This window comes from Lactuca sativa, chromosome 5, assembly GCF_002870075.4.
Source record: "Lactuca sativa cultivar Salinas chromosome 5, Lsat_Salinas_v11, whole genome shotgun sequence".
Classification (NCBI taxonomy): domain Eukaryota; kingdom Viridiplantae; phylum Streptophyta; class Magnoliopsida; order Asterales; family Asteraceae; genus Lactuca; species Lactuca sativa.
In genome coordinates this window covers 297,871,991-297,887,778 of record NC_056627.2, presented here as the reverse complement: position 1 = coordinate 297,887,778, position 15,788 = coordinate 297,871,991, and the positions used below count along the sequence as shown (strand labels likewise).

The 15,788-nt window shown below is 35.4% G+C and overlaps 1 protein-coding gene across 1 annotated transcript; it reads right to left on the bottom strand.

The window, feature by feature from the left end:
* Positions 1-418: 418 nt before the first annotated feature.
* Positions 419-3,037, bottom strand: LOC111892539 (cysteine proteinase 3). Its single transcript, XM_023888591.2, has 8 exons — positions 2,789-3,037; positions 2,540-2,661; positions 1,692-1,807; positions 1,522-1,595; positions 1,164-1,428; positions 970-1,101; positions 723-858; positions 419-630 (listed from the first exon to the last, which is right to left on the bottom strand). Exons 1-8 carry the CDS (start codon positions 2,995-2,997, stop codon positions 593-595), a joined length of 1,092 nt encoding a protein of 363 aa, XP_023744359.1. The 5' UTR covers positions 2,998-3,037; the 3' UTR covers positions 419-592.
* Positions 3,038-15,788: the final 12,751 nt, after the last annotated feature.

Below are 15,788 nucleotides of genomic sequence, written 5' to 3'. Positions count from 1 at the left end.
GCCAAAATGCTTTTTTTTGTGGCATACCAACTTTATTAAAGCCAGTCCTCAGAAGACGTGACATATTTTATGTCTTTGTTTAAGATGTCAACTATCGTTAATGGGTCTTCATTTCAGGTCTAGCTTTTTGTTTAGGTTGTTACATCGGGTAAAGGAAGATGGTGTGGGTGAAATGGTATACTATTCTTAATGCAAAGGAAAAGGGGATGTATGGACAACTATTCGCTTTTTTAAGTGAGTCTGGTAGCCACTAGTGATGAAACTCCCTTATCGGGTATTCACTCAAAACCGATAATTTCAACTAGCTTGTGTGATTTATGTTGTTCTTTTTGCTTGTTTCTAATGAAATTTTGCTGTTCAAAATAAAACATGATCAACATTTAAAACACAGTTACATTACGTAATAGTTAAACGAAAATAAATACGAAATCAAAAGGTACCATATGAATAAACCAAATTTACAAATATGTTGGTCTTTGTGTTCATGGGATCACCCCATTTATGAAAGTTTTACATTACACTAACCATTAATTTCAAATTACAACAACGAAAAAGCTCTTTACAATCACTTCTCCGTATAAAAAGATAGCATTTAGGCCACAACGGGGTACGATGCACAAGTTGCAACACCTACAATAACAATAAATAACATATATTAATTTTCATTTTATTGAGAGGTGTAACATAATTAATTAAATATATATAAACAAAAAGTAACCTACCACACATATTTTTGCCCATCTCCATCTTGAAGTAACCATTAAGACCCCAATCTGCTCCCCATGAGTTCTTAATGAGCCAATATGGAACACCATTTTCTACACCATATCCAACTGCCACCACAGCATGGTTCACATCCTGTTATTCATGACACGTGTCGCATTTATTTATTAGTCTTCCAATCAACAACAATTAAGTTTAAAAAAAAAAAAAAAAAAAAAAAAAAAAAACATAATGTATCTCTCTTACCATTGGATCATTCCCACAAACATCGCTAGTGAAAACTCCTCCTGTGTACTGATGAAACCCGTTAATCACCTGAAACGCCACACTCACTGGACGAACAACACCTACTGCATGCTTTAATTCATCCTCAGCACCCTATAATTAAACAAATTAGTAAATAAATTTTTTTGATTATATATATTATTATTAATTATTACCATGGTGATGTTGACGGAATCGATGACTTTGACTGCAGCGTTTTCTGATTTGTATTTACAGACACCATCTTTTCCGGTGTAAGGATAAGATTCCTCAGTGTCAAGTCCACCATTGTATTTGATGTATTCATAAGCTTGTGAAGGCAACCCACCATTGCAACCAAAGTTATTGAAATCACGAGCACAGTCTACAAGTTGTTGTTCAGAAAGAGAAACTGATTTCCCAAAAGCTTGGGCATATGCAGCTTCAAGAGCTCCAGTTGTACTACATGAATCATCAAATCATAAATCAAGAAACCATTTCTGGTTGTAATTGTTTCTTCATCTTATGGAGATTTTGATAATGATAATTAATTACCTGAATGTCCAACAAGATCCACAGGATCCTTGGTTCTTGACTGGGCTTACAATTCCTGTTTTCCTCCAATCTTGCTGCAATATATATATAATTAATTATATATGATAATGAAAATGAATATGATTTGTGAAATGAAAGATCAAACATGGAAGATTAGTTAAAGATCATACTGTGAGAGGAAGGACAACATCAGTGAGTTTGTGGTTGCCACTTTTAGTAGCAGAACAGTTTTGTGCAGCTCCGAGTTTCTGTTTGCTGAATTCTTCAAATGTCATATCAGAAAATTCTGTTTCAAACAACACAAAGTATTGATATTGCTGATGTGGTATCTGATAGAATAGCAAAGAAAGAAAGAGGTATGGTTGTTGATGTCAAACAGGATACTTCTTATACTCTAATAAAATAGGAAAAAGTTTATCTTACAGACTTCAAGTTCAACCATCTTTCCCTATGAATTTATACTGATCTTGAAAAAATAGTGTTTACTTTTTTGGAAAAATTTGTGAATTCATATTGTCTTGGATTTGAAAATAGTGGATATGATATTGGATTGAGTCTTAACAAGTTCTATTTTCTCTAAAACGTATCGTAAGGGTAAAAAATTGATACCAGAAAGTTATGAATCATGTGACATGGACAAACAAGACTTGATTAATCACTTAATCGCAGTGGAATTGAAATATTAAGATTCATACTAGATTATCAATGAATCAGTAATAAGTATAACATCATCTATGTTTGAAAATACCAAAATCAAAGCATGGATTCAAAGAATAATACATAAGTCAAACCTACAAATCAACCACTGTTTACTAATCCCACAAGAAAGTACTCTATGAGGAAAGTGAAAATCCACAGTTCACTTCTGGTGTTTTCTATATATTTTTCTTAGGATAGCCAAAAATAATCATAAGAGAAACAGAACTACACAGAATCACATAAATCACTAGTAACACTGAAAGCGTTTTGAGTTTTGATTCCAATTTATTGATGTTAACGAGTACCAATAAATACTTACCGTTGACTCCAAGAGTATAAGATAGCCCCTTCTTGTTATGCGATCTAATCGTCTCCAAACTTTCTAAGAAGATCGAAAACCTATGTTTCATCTCATCGGCAGTCTCATATCTCTTCCCGTACCTATCCAAAAATTAAGTTTGAGTTCAACAAATTAAAATCCAAACAGGAAAAAAAAAAAAAGTCAAACATGAATCTAACATATTTCAATTGATCATGAGTTCTATACAAAGAACACAATAACAAAAACCTGTGAGCAAATCGAGCGAAGGTGCGAGCATGACGAGTTTGACCAATAACTCGGAGAACAGTAGTCTCAAGTTCTCGTAAACCATCGGACACCACTTGTCTGATCGGATTCTCGTCGGCAAAGGTGGATCGGACCTCTGTGGCACGTACTCCGGCGGCACAGGCGATGATCAGAACTACGAGGGCTGACACCGTTGACAAGGCCGCCATTTTTAAGTGAGAGTGAAGGAGCAGATTAGAATGGCGTGGTTGTCTACTCACTTGTCTTTATAAGGAAAAGGGGAGGGGGAGAATCCGGTGACTCGTTAAGTATAAGGTCCTTTCTGTAATTTTGAATACTGAACGTTGATGATGACCACGTGTATGGCTACGATTGCATATGAAGGATGATGTATTATTGGGACCCACTTAGCACCAGGATGGGCTTCTATTGATTATTTTTTCGGCCATGTGCTCTCACTGGATTGGATACAAAATTCAGAAAAATACAATCGGAGATATTTTCAATTAGGTTGAATTTGATACGCCGGAGAATCTTATTGTATTTGGATAAATCATAAAATAACCTTTTTAAAATATTATTTTTGATTGGATGAAGATTCCTTTTACATATATGAATATACATTTTAGATTGATGTTGTAGGTGAGAACATATAAGAGCAAGTAGTTTGTAAATTTACTTATTTATTTATTGATAGTTAACTGTTAAGGAAACTAATATTATATATATATATATATATATATATATATATATATATATATATATATATATATATATATATATATAACCATAATTATTGGTTCTTCAAAGAACCAAATTTTTTTTTTTTTTATTTCTAGAGGTTATTCGTTATCGCAAAAATATTTAAATTCATATATTAACATTGTAAATGTGAAAAATATTTTTCGTTTTCAAAGATTCACATTGTGAATTTGACGTAAAAAAAATCGAATTTGATATCGTTGGAAAAATGATAAAAAGTTATGAATTTATGTATTTTTAGTTTTTTTTTTGATAAAAAATAAGTTTTAAAAGTTGAAAAAAAGATTGGTTTCTTGGTTCATTGGTTAATTATGGTTCTCTATTAAACATCATTATATATATATATATATATATATATATATATATATATATATATATATATATATATATATATATATTAGGCGAATGTCCGCGCGTTGCGCAGAAACATCTATATAGTTGAAGTCTTTATAAATATATGTTTTTTTTTTAATATAACAATAACGTTGTTGTTAAATTTGATATAATAATTTGTATAATAAATTGATATAATATATTGATTATTTTGAATATATGATAATATATACATCTATTATAACTTCATAATCTCAATCGTTTGAATGACTTCTACTCACGAGTTACAAATGAATAAAATTAATTATAATATATGTTTTAATGTTATTTATAGTTGTTGTTATTGTTAATTAATTTTTTAAAATTTATTTGCTTAATGTTTTAATTTCTATCATTATAAATAATTAGGAAAATCAAACATTATTTTTGATTTTAACGGTAACAATATAATCATCTATATAGAGTTATTTTTAACTATTGTTATTGTAAGTTATTTTAAGCTACTTCTTTGAAAACTTTTAATGTTTATAAAAATATCTTTAGGAAATATTTTAGTTAAATTGAGATTACAATTTAGTTTTTGTATTTATCACTACAATTTATTACTTTTAGCTATTTACAAAATATTATTTGGTTGTTTTAAGTGGAACTGAAATTTATATTTATGTCGACATTATAATATTATATTTAAGTTACCAATTGAAGTATTTTGTCCAAACTGTTCAAAAGTTGTAGCTTTAAACTGATAATGGTTTACATATAACAACATATTAAATTTAATAAATTAAGTATAATATGTTAAACGTTAAAGACATAACTTTATATGTAGAAGTAAATATATTATTTTAAAATTGAAATTTAGTTTATTTATGATGACACTTTAAGTTTGATATTTATTCAACATTATTAACCAACTTATAATCATTATTAGAAAAACACTACAATTTATCACTTTTAAGTATTTACAAAATATTCTTTGGGTTGTTTAAGTTAAAGTAAAATTTGTATTTAAGTTTACACTGTAATGTTATATATTTAAATTAATAATTTAAGTATTTTATACAAATTGTTCCAAAATTGTATCTTTAAAATGATAATGGTTTACATCCAACAATATATTAAAACTAACAAATTAAGTATTATATGTTAAAAATTAAAAAAAAAAAAAAACATAACTTTATAAGTAGAAGTAAAGATATTATTTTAATATTAAAATTTAGTTTATGTATGATTATACTTTAGATTTGATATTTATTTAACCTAATTAACCAAATTATAATTATTTTTAGAAAAAAAATGAAAATTCATGGGAGTTTCAAATGAATGTGGTGAAAGAAAAAATGCTAACTTTATAATGATATAATGATAATGATATATATATATATATATATATATATATATATATATATATATATTAAATTTTACTGTATTTTGTTTCCAATCTATCCTTGAATTTTTTGGATTATTAACAAAACACATTTGTGATATGATTTATATAATAGATTATAACCCGCATAAAATGCGGGGACATATAAAAAATGCATATAAATGTATAACTAATCCTAATAAGTAATTAATGTTTTCAAAAAACTTGTTAGTTTACAAAGATAGATGTTTTATCTGTAAATGTATAATGATTAGTTAAAATTAATATATATATTGGAATATCAGATTGACATTCAATATGTGTGGATATTTGATATAACATAAGTATATAATTGTTAATTTAAACTAATTATTCAAAATGTTTCGAAGTACGAACGTTGTTTAAAAATTGTAATCATTAAATATAGGGGCAGGCGCTGAAATTGATAGTAGGTGTTGTCGATTTTTTTTCTAGTCAAACATAATATAAAAGTATGTTTCTATTTATAACCTTTGTAGTTATGTTAATAGCAACATACTTTTATTACTTTGTTTATTAAAGCATTTTATTTTCATTTCTTTTTTATATTTATAGTACTTATAGCATCTTATTTTTGGGTTTTTTTTTTCAATAATAGCAATATACACATATTAATATGTATGAATTAGTGAGAAGCAAACTGAACTATGAGTTTTCATTTAGATGGAGAAAACTCAAAATTTTAGGAGAAATGAAAGAAAAAAGCTCATTTTCCTGACTTTTAACTAAACCGTTCTTTCTAAATTGAGTCAATAATACTTTAATAAACACTCATATATAGCTTACCATATTAAAATGTTTCTATTTAACTTAATGTACTTAACTTGGGTAGCCTCTCTCTCTCTCTCTCTCTCTCTATATATATATATATATATATATATATATATATATATATATATATATATATATCCTTATTCTAATAAAAGAATAGTTTTAATCTCTTTTTGACATGTGTCATCATATTAGGCCTCCTAATTAATACACATTTTATTCTTTTTTTGCCATGTGTCACCCTATTAAACCTCTTAATTAATGCATGCCACTTGTCAACCTATTATTTATCTATTTCAAATTTTAAAATTTTCACTTTAATTACAATAAATTAATAACAATGCAATAAAAATTAAAATAAAATTAATATAAATTATAAGATGATATATTTTCACATATTTATTTAAATTAACGATTATAATTGATTAATAATTTTGTGTTCTAACTATTAAAGTTTAATTAATTTTGTAGCTGTGGTTTCATGGGTTATAAACTAGTATATATATATATATATATATATATATATATATATATATATATATATATATATATATATATATATCCCTTCCTTATTCTAATAAATAAATAGATTTATTCTCCTATTGACAAGTGTCATTATATTAGACATCCTCATTAATATTATATGTCTCATATCATGCCACTTGTCTACATATTAATTATCCATTTCAAATTTCAAAATTTAAATTTCCCACCCTAATTACATTAAATTTTAAATTTCAAACTTTAAACTTTTTCATTTTAATTATATTAAATTAATAACATTAGATTAAAAAATAAAATAAAATTTATACAGATTATAAAGTGATATAACTTCACGTATTTATTTAAATCAACAATTATAATTTTATATAACTAAAAAAATATCTTTTAAGTAATAATTTATTTAAAATAATTGATTAATAATTTTGATTTTTTTAATATGAAAGTTTAATTAGTTTTATAACCGTGGTTCTCACGGGTTATAAACTAGTATATATATATATATATATATATATATATATATATATATATATATATATATATATATATATATATATATATATATCCCTATTATAATAAAAAAAATAGTTTTAATCTCCATTTAACATGTGTCACTCTAATACAATTCCTCATTAATATCATGCCAAATGTCAAAAAGATATATTAGGTAACTTTTTCATTTTAATTATATATATATATATATATATATATATATATATATATATATATATATCCCTATTGTAATAAAAAATAGTTTTAATCTCCATTTAACATGTGTCACTCTAATACAATTCCTCATTAATATCATGCCACATGCCAAAAAGATATATTAGGTAACTAAGTGTAAGACCAATGTATTACATGGGTTCATTTTAAAAAAAAAATATATGAAATTCTAAACATTTGAGAAATTTGAATTTATAAGAAAAAATTAGAGAAATATTGAATTATTAAAATTAAATTGTTTGTTTTTCTTTTAAATTAAACAAATAATTTAGATAAATAAATAAATGAAACTAATGAAACTTTAATTTAGAAAATTTGAAATTAGAAAGAAGTCAATTAATGAAATTGATATGTATTTATTATTATATTTATTGTAATTAATAAAATGAAAAAAAAAACTACAAAATGTCATGTGGAAAAAAATTGAAAATAACCACAAAATAACATGTGGCCAAATCAATGAGAGTGTGACATATAACAAAAAGTTTTTTTATTTATTAGGGAGGATACTTCAAAATTCAAATTTATTTTTTTCTAATTATAGGTTAAATTTGAAGTTATAATAACTTTAAAATTTTGTTATATCTCTTAATTAATGATTTATTTGAAATAATTGATAAATAATTTTTGAGTTTTTACTATGAAAATTTAATTTATTGTGTAACTGTGGTTCTCACGGGTTATAAACTAGTATATATATATATATATATATATATATATATATATATATATATGTGTGTGTGTGTGTGTGTGTATGTGTGTGTGTGTGGCCATATCATGGGTCGAGTGTCGTATGCTTTTTCCGTTGGCTCGATCATGTATGCTATGACATGTAGTCGCCCTGATGTGGCTTTCACCTTGAGCGTGGTTAGCCGATATCAAGGGAACCCTAGTAGAGCTCATTGGATAGCAGTAAAAAACATTCTTAAGTATCTACGAAGGACGAAGGATTGGGTCCTTGTACTTGGTGGAAGTGAAGACTTGAGAGTGAAAGGGTATAGTGATGCTAATTTTCATACCAACATATATAACTTCCATTCTCAGTCGGGATGGGTATTTACCTTGAATGGAGGAGCAGTGGCTTGGAAAAGTTCCAAGCAAGAAACTGTAGCTGATTCAACGTGCGAATCAGAATACATAACAACGAGTGAAGCATTGAAGGAGGCGATATGGTTGAAGAACTTCATCGAAGACCTTGGAGTTGTACCAGCCATAAAGGAGCCTATGGAGATTTTCTGCGATAACGAAGGAGCGGTTGCCTTGACCAAGGAACCGAGGGATCATGGAAGATCCAGGCACATCGACAGAAAATACCACTTCATCGAACATCGGGTAGAAGAGGGAATCCTCGTAGTAAAGAGGGTATCGTCGGAGGATAACCCAACATATCCCCTCACAAAGGGTCTAAGAAGGGTTAAGCACTTACAACATGCGGGGAGCATTGGTCTGAATAACGATATTAGTTTTAGTGATTAGATAGTTATTTAGAAACCTGTAATAGATAAAATGTAATTGACATTTGATGATTGAATAAAGGAGTTTTATTTATGAGTAAAGTTACTATCTTGTGTCAATTGTTTACTATTTTTTCACTTTTGCATGTTTTGACTTCCAGAATAATAAGATTATTCGAATTATCCATAGTCGATCATACTTTGGAAGTAAGCTATGAGGTTAGACTGTCATGAATTGGTTTGTAGATTTTTTAAGCGTTTAGACATAGCAAAAGTTTGCTGCAACGTTCATGAGTACTCCTGAAATAAGATTTGAGTATTGGATTAAACCCACGCTCATATGAATCACTTCATGGAATTTATCACGAGTGATTGTGAGACGATAATATCATATAGTCTTTAAACCGAGATATATGAGTTTTTGTTTACAAGTTGGTTGTGCATTGATGGTGCGTAAACGCATCAGTAACTTGATGTTATAAAGCATATAAGTCAAAGTTTATCTGTTCCTTTTGTCCTAAGAGGATTAAAAGCGATATCTTGGGCCCCTTGATGATTTTGTGTTGACTTATGTGTTGGCCCCGGTCAAGACTAAATTGATGTGTTCAGTTAAGGCCCCGTTTGATAGTTGCTGATTAAGAAAGTGTTGACCGAGAAAGATAAGTCTGAGTAATAAATTTTAACTAAGTAAGAAACCATACTGTTTGATTGTACATCTCACTGAATGTACTGACTTATGCAAAATGACCATTTTACCCTAGTGCTTTAGTAGATGAAGCTGTTGAACAATTATAAAAACATACTAAAAATTATCATACTAGTATTTTTTAACTGAAACATATAACCCTATAGAAGCTTTATTGATCGAATAACCTCCAATTAAAGCCTCTTGTTCCAAATTAAATAAACTCATCAGGTGGTGATAATGTAGTATCAAAGCATTAAATGAGTGACTGTTATGACATAAAAGAAACATTTAATGGCAATTACAATTTATGACAAACATAAGCAAAATCTCACCGAAATTAAGAACCCAAATCAACTTCTTACAAAGAAAAAGTACAGACAGAAAAGGGTGTTTCAAAGAACTCAATTACACAAAATCGGCAGCTTAATTGAGCATATAAGGATATAAACAACAAAGAAAAATTTTCACCCTTCAAGAATTATAAAAGATTAGATGAAACAAGAAATAATTCATAAATCAGTTCAATAAAAAAATACTTGACGATTTTCAAACAAATACACCAGTTCAAGGAATTATCTGAGAACGGCAATGATGGAACCTCGTTCCCCGTTTGACCTAGCTTGTGCTTTGGTTGGGTTCTTCCTGATTTCCTGATTACTACTGCAAGATCACAGAGAACAAAGGTCGTCAGCCGCTTTCCGGGAGGAGCTCCCAGAAGAACGCTCCGACGGTCAAGTTAGAGGATGATTTAGGGTTTGTGTATGTATTCTCTAGAATGGCCAGAGAACTTACCTCGCTAGCCTGAGAATGCATCCTTTTATACCTAGCGACCCTGTCTGGTCCGTACCATACGTGATCGCTTTTCTGGGGAGACAGGATCAGAGGCGCTGATTGGAGGGTCATGCACCTTCAACTGCTAGAGCGCCCTCATTGGCTCTGACGGTAATGCTCTGATCCCACTGTTTGTCTCCTGACCGTATCTTTTGTCATGGAGCACGGAGCGTCACTTGGCGGGCGCGAGCCTTCCGCCCGGGCGTTCTGCTCCCGGGGGCGCCAGCGGGCGCTGAGCCGGCTGGGATGAGCCTGGCTGGTGTGCCCGGCTTTAGGGCTTGGACGCGACTCTGTTGTGCTGCCCTAGGCACACCATCAAGTCCCCCAGTCCAGTAGCCGTAGCGTTGTGGCGTTAGTTACGGCGTTCTGGACTTAGATGATTGACGCGTGTTTGCTTTTTCTACCCGCCGCTCTGTTTTTAATGGCGACGTGACTGCACCTGACTGCTAGCAGTTACATCATTTCGTCAGATATTTAAATGTCCCGCCTCTTACCCTTCTTTAAGAGGGTATCTGTATAACTTCTTTTGCTTCCTCTGTTCTTCCTTTCCTCTTCGTGTTCATTCTTCTTTTTCTCCCATGGCTAACCTTCCTGGAATCGTCCCTTCTGCTGCCGAGTATCGACAACTGGAGACCACATATGGCTTATCCTCCTTAGAAGGTGTGGAATTTCCTGCCCCTGGTTCTTACATCTCTTCCCCCCCCCCTCCTGGAAAAATTGGGGTTTTCTTGAAAACCCTGGATGCCGACATACGATTTCCCCTGACGGACTTTCAGGAGGAAGTTCTTCAGAAGGATGGTTGTAGTCTTCAAATGTTGACCCCTAAAGCTGTCAACAAGGTGGTTGCTTTTGAGATGATCTGTAGGGCAAATGGGTATCTTCCCGACTACTTTGTCTTCAAGTTCTTCTTTCGATTCTGCCTCACCGGAGATAAATGTACCTTCTCAGTTCGGGGGGGGGGGGGAGCATGCCTTGGTTCCTGATGGTCGTACCCCCAATAACTGGAAAGATAAGTGGCTATGGGTGAACCAGGGACTGGTTGGAAGTGGCCGTTATCGTGCCAATGCATTCGCTGATACTATTCCAAAGCTTTTCCCTCATAATCAGGGTGTCGCCGATTATCTGAAGAGTGTGCAGGTGTCCGCCGAAGATTACTCTGAGGCACTTCTTTCTGGTGTGGGGATGAGTCCTTCGTGGCGGTGACATGGCAAGATGGCGGTGTTCTTCTCCGTCGTTGATGGTTAGTGTAGTATCTTCCCCCTTTTTCTTTTCCCGTTTCTCTTCATTGCTTCTGTGTTTTTGATATCTCTACTCTGTTTTCCCCCAGGCACCGAGTCTTCTTTGTCTATGGATGAAGTACTGCGCAAACGCTATTGGGGTAAACTGGAGTTTTGTGAGGTATACCTGGTCGATAGTCTTCCCCTTCCTTGCCGGGCGGACCGTCTTGCTCTGACCATTACGCCTCCTGTTCCTCCAGTAAGCTCATCGGTGGTCAAGGAAGATCTGTCGCATGTTCGCCCTATCTCCTCTATTATAACCTTGGGTGGCGCTCCCTCTTCCTCCCTGGAGGATAGTGAAGATAGCAAAGAGGGCATCATTGGTGACGTCCGACGGATGCAGGAGAAGCGAAAACCTTATGCAGGCCATGGGCGGGCCGGTTACCGGCGCCCCCTGCTGCTAAGAGGGTTCATACTAGGCGCAACTTTTCCCGCCTGCTGTGTTCGATGAGTTCCGCACCCGTGAGTTCCACCTCCACCGGTGTGGTTGTGATTCCCGATGATGACGTGCAACAGTCTGAGGGAATCGACAGGGCGACTGAACAGCCCGTCATTCCGATTTCTCTTCCATTCCTTCTCCAACTATTCTGTTTGCTCCCTCCAAGCTTTCCCCGGCGAAAGAATTCGGCCCTCCTGGGCTAGTTACAGCGTCCAATGATAGTGGTCCTGGTGGCGATGCTTCTGGGCCTACAGTCTTTGTGCCATCTTGGAATCTTCAAGATGATTCTCGTTTGTTTGTTCGTTCCAATGCTCTGGAATTCTCGCGCCATGCCTTCCCCCCAGCTGTCGTTGAGGATATGGAAGCGATGGGTAATCCTGCCCTTGCTTCCAATATGGCTTATGCTGCTGCACAGGCGATGTTTTATCTCGTTGCAGGTTCTCGGCATATCCACACCCTGGGCGAGGTGGAGGCTACACATGCCACCTGTGGATCGCGTGTGGCAAGCTTGGAGTGCCGTCTGAATGAGCTTGGGGATGATCTTCGCTCTTCTGAGAAGAGATGTGAATTGCTGGCCTCCGAAAAGAACATTCTTGACGAGGCTAGGTCTGCATTGGAAATCAAAGTTGATTCTCTCACCCAAGCGAATGAGGGCTTAATGATCCAGGTTGAAAGTCTTAAGCGCGATGTCGTCGATCGTGACAAACTTGTGTCGTCACTGCAGTCAGACGTGGATGTTGTTCGGCGAGATTTGGATTGGTTGTTGCATGTTGGCGTTGTCCGTATTGTTGATAAACTGATAGAGCATCCTGATTTTACCAACGCCATTAGCCTTATCCGCCATGCTGCGTTCATGGCTGGAGTCGAATATGTTCAGAAGGCTTCTGGTGGCGGTGGGGGTGGTGAGGCAGTTTTTGGTGCGTCGTCCGTGGGCCCCGTGGTTAGTATAAATGATGCTCTTTTGTCCTTTGCTAGTATGGACCATGCAAGTCTGCTAGGTTTGGGGGAGGTGGGTATTGAAGACCTGCGAGAATTATGCTCCTTTGGTGGTTCAGAAGGTACGCCTGAGAGTACTGTGGGTGATGGTAAGGACCGTGGGTCTGGTGGTGGTACCTTTAGCGAAACGGTTGTGGGTGAAGAGGGCGATGGTAGCGCGATTGGGGAGAATGCTGGAAAAAGTGTTGGAGTGGAGGTTGTGGCCGGTGAGAAGAATGTTCGGGTCCTCTGAATACACTAAGCGTTTAACTCATGACGCTCAGCATGGCACTTTTAAATACGCTAAGTATTGGACTCATGTCACTTAGCATGGGACTGTATGTATATATACACTAAGTATTTAGCTCATGTCTCTTAGCATGGAATTTTGAATACACTAAGTATTGAACTCATGTCTCTTAGCATGGAATTGTAAATACACTAAGTATTGAACTCGTATTTCTTAGCATGGGATTGTATATACATTAAGTATTGAACTCATGTCTCTTAGCATGGAGTTTTAAATACATTAAGTACTAAGCTCATGTCTCTTAGCATGAACAAATACGCTCTAAACATTTTGGGGTACAATACGCTCAACGGGATGCCCACTAGTTAGGCTATCTCCTTTTCTTCTTCCCCTATCTTAGAAGAAATATTTCTTTAAGTTTCTAGCATTCCACGTTCTTGGAATGGGCCTTCCTTCCATCGTCTCTAGCGCGTATGCACCGCTCCTACTTGCCTCCGTGACTCTGTATGGGCCTTCCCATGTGGACCCAAATTTCCTTGAGGTTGGGCTCGGCTTGCTTCGTTCTTCCTCAAAACATATTCGCCGACTTTGAAAGCCTTCTCCTTCACCCTTTGGTTGTAATATCTTTCTGTTACTTGCTTGTATGCGGCTTGGCGTACGCTCGATTCTTCGTGTTTCTCCTCCAGGATATCTAGATTTATCCTTAGGTCTTTCATATTGCTTTCCCCATCCTTGTTGGCTACCCTCAATGTGTTTACTGCTATTTCCATGGGAAGCACGACTTCAGTCCCATACGTCAAACTGAAAGGGGTTTCCTTTGTGCTTTTCCGTGGCGTAGTTCTGTATGACCACAACACCATTGTTATCTCTTCTGTCCAATTCCCCTTTGCTTTGCCCAACCTCTTCTTAATCCCATTGACAATGGTTCGGTTGGACACCTTTGTTTGGCCGTTCACCTGTGGATGTGCCATCGATGTGAAGCGTTGGCTTATCCCTTTGGCAGTGCACCAATCTCTGAACGAGTTCTCATCAAACTGCAAGCTATTGTCGCTAATGAGAATCTTAGGTGTTCCGAATCTTGTCATGATGTTTTTCCATACAAATTTTATCATGTGCCTCCCGGATATGCACGCCAGAGGTTCAGCTTCGATCCATTTTGTGAAGTGATCCACAGCGACTACCATGTACTTTAATTTTCCCGGCGCTTCTGGGAACGGGCCCACTATGTCTATGCCCCACTGGTAGAAAGGCAATGGGCTAGATATGTTGCTTAACGGGGCCGAGGGGTTAACCTGGACTGGGGCATAAGACTGGCCTTCCCCACATTTCTTGGTTATTTCTATTGCATCCCGCTGTATCGTCAGCCAGTATATCCCCATTCGTAACACTTTGCCCGTCAAAGCTCTCGCCCCTTCATGTGCGCCCACTTGTCCCGAGTGTGCCTCCTGTAATATCTCTATCCCCTTGGCTTGATCCACACATTTTAACCATGGAGACATGAACCCTTTCTTGTACAGTTCTCCATTTACCAACGTGTATGAGGGCACCTTTATACGTATTTTCCTTGCTTCATCATGACCATCTGGCAACACTCCTCTTTGGAGGTATTCTTGGTATGGTGTCATCCATGTAGGTCCAGTGGGGGTTAAGATACTCACTTGCTGCTCATCTATACTCCTTTCTCTGAGTACTTCTACTAAAACTTTCTTTGATAGATGGTCAAAGCATGTGGACGCCAGCTTACTCAAAGCGTCCGCCCTTTTGTTTTCGCTTCTAGGTATCTGCTTGATCGCAAACCGGCCGAACGGCCCTACTAGCTGTTTCACCATCTTTACATATTTCCTCATTCTTGGGTCTCTTACCTTGAAACTACCATTGACTTGGTTTGCTGCTAACCTCGAGTCGGTTAAGGCTGTTACAGCTTTCGCACCCATTTGTTTAGCTAACCGTAACCCTGCAAGAAGTGCCTCGTACTCCGCTTCGTTGTTCAATGTGTGGAAGTCGAAACGGAGGGAATAGGTTACCTCCTCTCCTTCTGGGCTTGTTAAGATCAGTCCTGCCCCCAAGCCTTCCTTACTGGATGCTCCATCCGTATACAGGGTCCATGAACCCTGCTCCGTCGGGGCCTCTTCAACTACCCACACCTTCTCCTTTGTCGGGCTCCCTCCGTCTGGGATTTCCAGTAAGAAGTGGGCTAGCGCCTGCCCCTTGATACTCATTCTTGGGAGGTAGTTTATGTCATGTTCCCCCAACTCAATTGCCCACTTGGCCAGTCGTCCTGACGTCTCTGGCTTGAGCAAGATCGGTTTAATGGGGTAGCTCGTGAGTACCTCGATTTGGTGCGCCTGGAAGTATCGCCTGATTCGTCACGCGGCATAGATGAGTGCTAATACCAACTTCTCCAGCGTGCGATAATTGAGTTCCGGTCCTTGCAGAGCTCTACTAACAAAGTACACCGGCCTTTGTTCCCCCTCCCTTTCCACAGCCAATACCAAGGATATTGCTTCACTTGACGTTGAAAGATACATTTGTAACGTTTCTCCAGGGATAGGGGTGGCCAACGTCGGCAGCTCGTGTAGCGCTTCCTT